At 37.1% G+C, this 7532-nt stretch overlaps 1 protein-coding gene across 1 annotated transcript in view; it reads left to right on the plus strand.

Annotated features, from left to right (window-relative positions):
* Positions 1-4788, plus strand: part of LOC101987886 (prostaglandin-E(2) 9-reductase-like) — a 20860-nt gene extending 16072 nt beyond the window's left edge. The window contains exons 8-9 of the mRNA XM_005354914.3: positions 2163-2245; positions 4494-4788. Of these exons, the coding sequence (XP_005354971.1) occupies positions 2163-2245; positions 4494-4536 (126 nt within the window). The 3' untranslated portion in view covers positions 4537-4788. The remainder of the gene's footprint in view (positions 1-2162; positions 2246-4493) is intronic.
* Positions 4789-7532: the final 2744 nt, after the last annotated feature.

Below are 7532 nucleotides of genomic sequence, written 5' to 3' on the forward strand. Positions count from 1 at the left end.
AATGCTTTTTCAGCATCTAATGAAATGATCATATGGTTTTTTTCTTTCAGTTTATTTATATGGTAGATCACATTGATAAATTTGCGTATGTTGAACCAGCCCTCATCTCTGGGATGAAGCCTACTTGATCATAATGGATAATTTTTCTAATGTGTTCTTGGATTCAGTTTGCCAGTATTTTCTTGAGAATTTTTGGGTTGATATTCATGAGTGAGATAGGCCTGTAGTTCTCTTTCTTGGTTGGGTCTTTGTGTGGTTTTGGTATCAGGGTAACTATAGCTTCATAAAAGGAATTTGGCAATGACTCTTTTGTTTCTATATTGTGAAATACATTAAGGAGTGTAGGTATTAGTTCTTCTTGGAAGTTCTGGTAGAATTCTGCATTGAAACCATCTGGTCCTGGGCTTTTCTTCGAAGGTAGATTTTTGATAACCATTTCTAATTTTTCGCGAATAACAGGTCTATTTAGATCATTCACCTGGTCTTGGTTTAGCTTTGGAATATGGTACTTACTTAAAAAAAGTCCATTTCTTTTGTATTTTCCAGTTTTGTGACATACAGGCTTTTGTAGTAAGATCTCATGAAATGAATCATTTTTTAAAAAAGATTAAATCCAAATACAATTGTTCGTTGGTTAACTCACTGCACCATTCCAATACATTTTTGCTTTTTTCTTAAAACTTCCATAGTTCTGGCCATGGTTCTCTGTGTGTTTTCCATTAACTTACAATTATTTAGTTATATACTGGTGTGCTTCCTGAGGTATGGGATGTTATATATGGCCATTTCCCCTTTATTCATTGGTTTTTCTCTATGAAGAAAAAAGCAAGATATATTTAGACATTGACTACATGAAGAAATCAATTATTAAAGTTATTCCTTAACTGCTTTCTTATGTGCACTATCTAGTCAGTGGTTTTTCATTTGTTTTGTTTAAAATCCCATAAGGTTAAACAATTTCCCTATATTTAGTTTTTGTATGTATGTGTAAGGACACACTCACCAGCACACAGTGGGTAACCAGAGGATAACTTGTGGGAATTGTTTCTCTCCTTCTACCACTGGACATCAGTGGTGGAACAAAGTTTTAGTAATCATGATCACCTGCAATATGGCAGCCATATTACTTAAAGAATGTATTTTTCAGAAGGACTTCTGGTGGACAGGTGGATGGACAGTGTCTTGGTTTCTTTTCCTACTGATGTGATAAAATATTCTGGCAGAAGCAATTTAGGAATAAAGGGTTTATTCTGAATCACACCTCAAGGGTACTGTCTACCATCGCAGGGATATTATAGTGGCAGGAGTTTTAGGGAGCTGGTTATATTGCCCACACAGTCAAATGTAGAGACAGTTGAATGCATGCTCATCTCTTCTCTGCTTTGTGCAGTCCAAGATCCCCTGCTCAGGGAATGATCCTACCCACAATCAAGATGGGTCTTCTCACATCAATTAGCATTACCAAGGTGATTCCTCACAGGCATGCTCTATGATGCATCTCACTGATGGTTCTAGATTCTGTCAAGTTGACTATTAACTTTAACCATCACAGATACATTTAATAGATATAGATGATTATACAGATATATAAATTTACATAATATAAATAAACATAAATTATACATAATATCAGAAAAGTTTTTTCATAAAAATAATAATGTATGATAATGTTTGAGAACATGAGGTGATCAAGTGATATGGTTGAATCAAGGGAAGATATTCTTCCACACAGTCACGTCTTAGAGAGGAGTTGGATTATGCTCTGTGACTTGGGGAGGGGGTCTCTTCAGAGCTAGATCAAACTCCAGGGTAGCAAAGGAAGAAAAGTTCAACAAATTTTGGTGAGACTAATTCTAATATTTCATCTACATTTGAAAATTAATTTGGGAGTCTTTTTTCCTTGTCTTTCTTAAGATTAGGGGTTGATGAGTCTTTCTTTTGTGAAGTGGATCAAAGTAGGAAAGAAATGGGAAAGGAGGAGCCTGCCATATTTAGCGCAAAGTTCTGAGACCTGGGCCATCTGGAGGCCAATGGTGAATAAAATTCTTCTCTTAAAGTAACCCTTGTTGCTCTCACCCTTATATTTTTAGGTAGAGGAACACTTCAATGGCTTATTTATTGATTGATTATTTTTATTTTTTCTGAATCTGTCTTTCATTCAGGTGTTTGATTTTGAATTGACCCCGGAAGACATGAAAGTGATTGATGGCCTCAACAGAAATTTTCGGTATTCTAAATTTTCATTGTAAGTAATGCCTCTAGACTGTTTTATGGGTTATTTTCTTTTTGTATCATGACGGTGAACCATGAAGATGTTCTAGAGGATCCAGGTAATGATCAGTGTAGCTAAGCATTTGCTTTTGAATGAGTGAGTTTACATATATATACATAATACTTACATAATAGTAAGTAGTGATAGATAGATATATAGATAGATAGGTTGCAAACATAATTAAATTTCATACTCAAAGTATCCAGAAGTTGACTGAGACAGAAGCTTTAAAACAACCAGCCTAAGTTCTCAATAGAGAGGGCCTAAAACAGAGAACAGGGCCTACTTAGGTGAGGCTTCTAGGTAAAAGGGCACATGACAGCAGAAAGGTTGCTTTACTAAACTAGATGCGTACAAACATCTAGCAAAATCCAACTGGGGAAGTTGAGGCAGCTCCTAATGACAGTCCTGAGCAGAGACGAGTGAGCCCCTAGGATGAGGATTCCAAGTAGAACAAACCCTAGAAGAAAAAGATAACATTATCCAAATGGGTGTTTATAACATCCAGTAGAGACCTGGGAATATGGAGATCTACCAGTGACTGGTGGTGAGGAATTGAAGTCAAATACTAGATTCAACAGAACCAGGGACTCTAGGATCTGCTGCTCAAGAATGTCTTTACTGGCATTCTGTGAAGTTTTCTTTATTATGGAGAGCTCAGAGTTCAAAGAAGGGGGAGAGAAATGATGGAAAACATTCAGATTATTTCTTATCACTAGAAGTGCTAAAGAGACTGGAGATCTCTTGGCTGGAGGGGGTTGTTTGAATAATGTCTTTGAGCACACAAAGCTGCACAGCTAATAAGGGAAGGGGACACATCTTACCCTTGACATTCCTTGGCAGGTGGAAGGCATTCTCCTCTTGGGAGTAAACAAAGTGCTATGGGAACAGAGTTCACAGCAGGCCAGTATATTATTATATGCAGGTCACAGGGGAAGATGAGGCAGTTCCCATGGCTGAACTTCCAGCTTCTTTTTCCCATGGCCGGCAATTTACATTATGGAAACCTGTTGCTGTTCTAAAAGCATGATGTTTTCACTATTTAGCTGTTTCACTGCTTTCTTCATTCCCTGTCAGAGTTTTTCATGGGCAGGGGGGGATCCCAACCCTAGACAAGGGGCCTTGGAGGATACATCGAGACAAAATTCTTTGGATCTTAAATGCAGGAAGTGGCAACTCTGCTTCCAGAGCCAGCTTTTCAGTGAGCTGAAACAACACACGAAAGTATTTTAATATAGTGTCATTGCAGAAGACTCACCTGATTTTCAGAATAGGTTTGCAACAAAGGAAGGCATCCCTATGGACCTCAGAAGAGAGAAATTCCTTCTGAATTTCATGATACGCAGTGAGACCCAAGACAACCCCATTTCAAAACTGGCCAATCTGGGGCTGTAGATTGGTTGGTTCATCACTTCTTAAGCAACACATAAAAATAGACATGAAAGCCTAAACCATTATTCTCAGCCCCTGGGAGATAGAAAAAGGAAGATGAGAAGTTTAAGGTCATCCTTGATACACAGTGAGTTTAACTGAAACACAGAATACATGTGACCTTGTCCCCCCAAATGGTCAAAGTTGCATCACTGTGAACTGATATTAAAGAATACACTATGACATATGGCCAAAACAAATGTCTTCAGGGTTCACTTGCCCATTAGACTCAGAGAACAGATTATGGCTCATGATATCAGAGGCCCATGAAAATACTTTCTCATTAATGTGTATTATAATCAAGAGAAATAAAAGAGAATTCAACAATAATGAATGTACAGCTATGCATCAAGACTATTTTAACTTTGTTTCCACTAAAACCTATTCTAACTTTGTTCATACTAAAGCAGTATAACATGTACTTTGAATAATCTGTGTGGAAGATGAACTCTCAAAGGTGATATGAATAAGTCCTAGAGAGAACATAATTCTCTTTCAGCTTCCTCCTCTCAGTGTCCATTGACATTTCCCCTGGGACAGTCCTTTATCAAGCTACATCAAAGGTGTCCTTGGACCTCCACAAGCAAGTGTTGGCACAGAGTCAATCATTATAAAATTCTAAGAAGAAAATAATGAAATCAGTTGATCCACAACCTTCATTGCTGATGTATTCCCTTGCATTTAGCAAGACAGGGTCCACAGTTTTTCTGGCTTCTCAAGTCATAACTGTCCTCATTTTGTCTATCAGAAGTGTGACTCGTGGACAACCAGTATTTTTTTTCTCTTCCAGTGCGGTGGATCACCCTTATTATCCATTTTTAGAAGAATATTGAGCATGAGCTGTTAAACATTACAGAGACTCTCCTCCGTCCAGACAATGTGTATCTGTATTTGGTGGAGTGGTTGAGAAGCAGGATTCTTGCTCCAGGTGCTTGTCAAGTGTTACAAAAATCTCAAGTGTTTTTCCTGATGATAAAAAACCCACACAAATTACAGAGAATTTATAAAATAAAAAGAAATATTTGATGTATCTTTCTTGACTTTTATGTAATTTCATGACTGCATTGTTATTTTAAAAATTAAAATCAATTTCAACACATGGATAATATACTTTTAAATGTAATGTTTATAAATTATCAAACTTTATTCCAGAATTTTAGAGCACTTTTCTAGTTGTAAAGAATAGGTCTTACTAACTTTCTTGATTTCTTAGTTATCAAAGCAGGTTTGGCAGTGGCATGCATTCCTTTTTTTATTACTTAGCAAAATTTTGTTGAATATCTGTTTTTCCTCCAGGTACTGCTTTATAATAAATTAGGAAAATTTAGACTAAGTTTACATATAAATATTTTTTAAAAACATTTATTTATTTATTATGTATACAATATTCTGTCTGTGTGTATGTCTGCAGGCCAGAAGAGGGCACCAGACCTAATTTCAGATGGTTGTGAGCCACCATGTGGTTGCCGGGAATTGAACTCAGGACCTTTGGAAGAGCAGGTATTGCTCTTAACCACTGAGCCATCTCTCCAGCCCTACATATAAATATTTTTAAGTGGGGAGTTTTGTTTAGATAAATGGCATAGGGGAAGAGAAGGGAGAGAGAGAAAGAGGAATAGAGAGATATAGAGAAGAAAGAACATTTTGAATATGAAAGTCTACAGAAAAGAGTAGGCCACTAACAAATTAAAACCTGAAGTATTCAATGAGAAGTAGGAAGGGTGGGATGGGGAGGGGATGGACTGGAGAAGGCTCAGCGGCTAAGAGGGTTTACTGTTCTTGCATTGTGCTTCACAGCACACATGTTGGCACTGCACAATTGCATGTAACTCTGCCTCCAGGACACCTAAGTCCATCTTTTGGCCTCTTTGGGCACACGTATTCATGTGCACTTATCTGCCTCCCAAGACATACACATAATTAAAAAGCAAAAATAAGATAAAAAGAAATCAATTAAGTATCTTTTGGGAACTAATTCTTTGTAATCTCTTATATTTTTCTTTTAAATTTTACTTTTTCATGTTTTGTTCATTTTTGTTTTTGTTTTTCTGTTTTCTTCATTGTTTTCTATTCACTTATTTATTCTGTTCCTTATCTTTATTTTTTTCTTAAAATCAGTTCTTTGAGAATTTTGTGTGCATTGTGTTCACACTTGCTGTGGGACAATGGTCTTGTACCCTGTAAAGTTTTGTAAGTTGTACTGGTTTAATAAAATGCTTATTGGCCAGTAGCCAGGCAGAAACAGCAGAATTCTTGGAAGAGGAAAGGCTGATTCTGCAGTCCTAACCCAGATGCAGAGGAAGCAACATGAGAAAGCCTTGCTCATCAAAGGTACCAAGCCACGTTGCTGACACAGACAAGAATTCTGTGCTAATGTAGGCTGTAAGAGTTAATAAGAGGCCTGAGCTAATAGGCCAACCAGTTTATGATTAATGTAGACCTCTGTGTATTTCATTGGGACTGAACAGTTTCAGGACTAGGTGGGACAGAAATCTCAGGCAATGCATATTGATCCTCAGCTCTTCCCAGATCCATTCCCTTCCCTATCCATCCAACATAGTGTCCTAAAAAACCAACCATACCAACCAACCAACCAACTGACCACTTGACCAAACAAACAACCAAACAACTAACTAACCAACTAACAAACTAACCAACCAATCAAACAACCAAGCAAAAAACAAACAAACACCAAAACCAGAAACCTCTTAAGATTAGTTGTGCTACCAAAATAATTTTGGATGTGTCATCTTTCACTGGAGTGTTATCAGATAATAAAGGGGTACACATGTAGAAGAAACTGTCACATGTTCTTCTAGCACTAACAATTGACATGTGTTCTGTGCCTAGGGGTAGGAACATATGAGTATCTACCTGCTAGGATTTCGATATTGTTTTTACACGTGACAAGTGAAGGAACTGACTGTGCTTCATTCTATATTTATTCAACAAGTTTGTATATTGAACAATCGTGATGTGTAGAGACAGCATCTCCCTGCAAGGAAATGTGAATCATGTCTAATAAAGTAAACAACTAATCTCCCTGTTAAAGAGGCAGTCATGCTTACTGTTCATTGTAAATAATATGGGTTCCCATTACTCGTTTTACTCAACCTACTGAATGTTCATGTACCATTGAATTATTTCTCTTTTTTTGTTTTTTTAAGTGTGTAGAGTTTTTAATTAAGCTTCTGATTCGAGCAAACTTTTAATTACAACTTTTACAGATGATTGGAGCTTAGACACTGATTGAATTAATATTTTTTAATTCATGTAGCCCAGGCAAGCCTCAAAACTTGCTATCTAACTGAAGATGACTTTGAACCCCCATCCCCCTGCCTTCCCAAGTGCTCTTATTAAAGAAGTGTGCTACTACACTTGACCAATTTAAGATGTTACATAAAGGTATTATGTTTATATTTAAATACACTCTATGAGATAATATTTAAAATTTGCTTCAACATAATATGATAGGAGTAGGTGAAGGAATAAATGAAACTATGCTAGCCATTCACTGATCAGCACATGTGAAATCTTTTTATGTGTTTTCTTTTTTTTAATGTTTTTTTAAATTTTTTTAAATTTAATTATCTATTAAGGATTTCTGCCTCCTCTCCGCCACCACCTCCCATTTCCCTCCCCTTCCCCGGATCAAGTCCCCCTCCCTCATCAGCTGGAAGAGCAATCAGGGTTCCCTGACCTGTGGGAAGTCCAAGGAACCCCCACCTCCATCCAGGTTTAGTAAGGTGAGCATCCAAACTGCCTAGGCTCCCCCAAAGCCAGTACGTGCAGTAGGACCAAAAACCCATTGCCATTGTTCTTGAGTTCT

Source organism: Microtus ochrogaster, chromosome 16 (assembly GCF_000317375.1).
Source record: "Microtus ochrogaster isolate Prairie Vole_2 chromosome 16, MicOch1.0, whole genome shotgun sequence".
In the NCBI taxonomy this organism is placed as follows: domain Eukaryota; kingdom Metazoa; phylum Chordata; class Mammalia; order Rodentia; family Cricetidae; genus Microtus; species Microtus ochrogaster.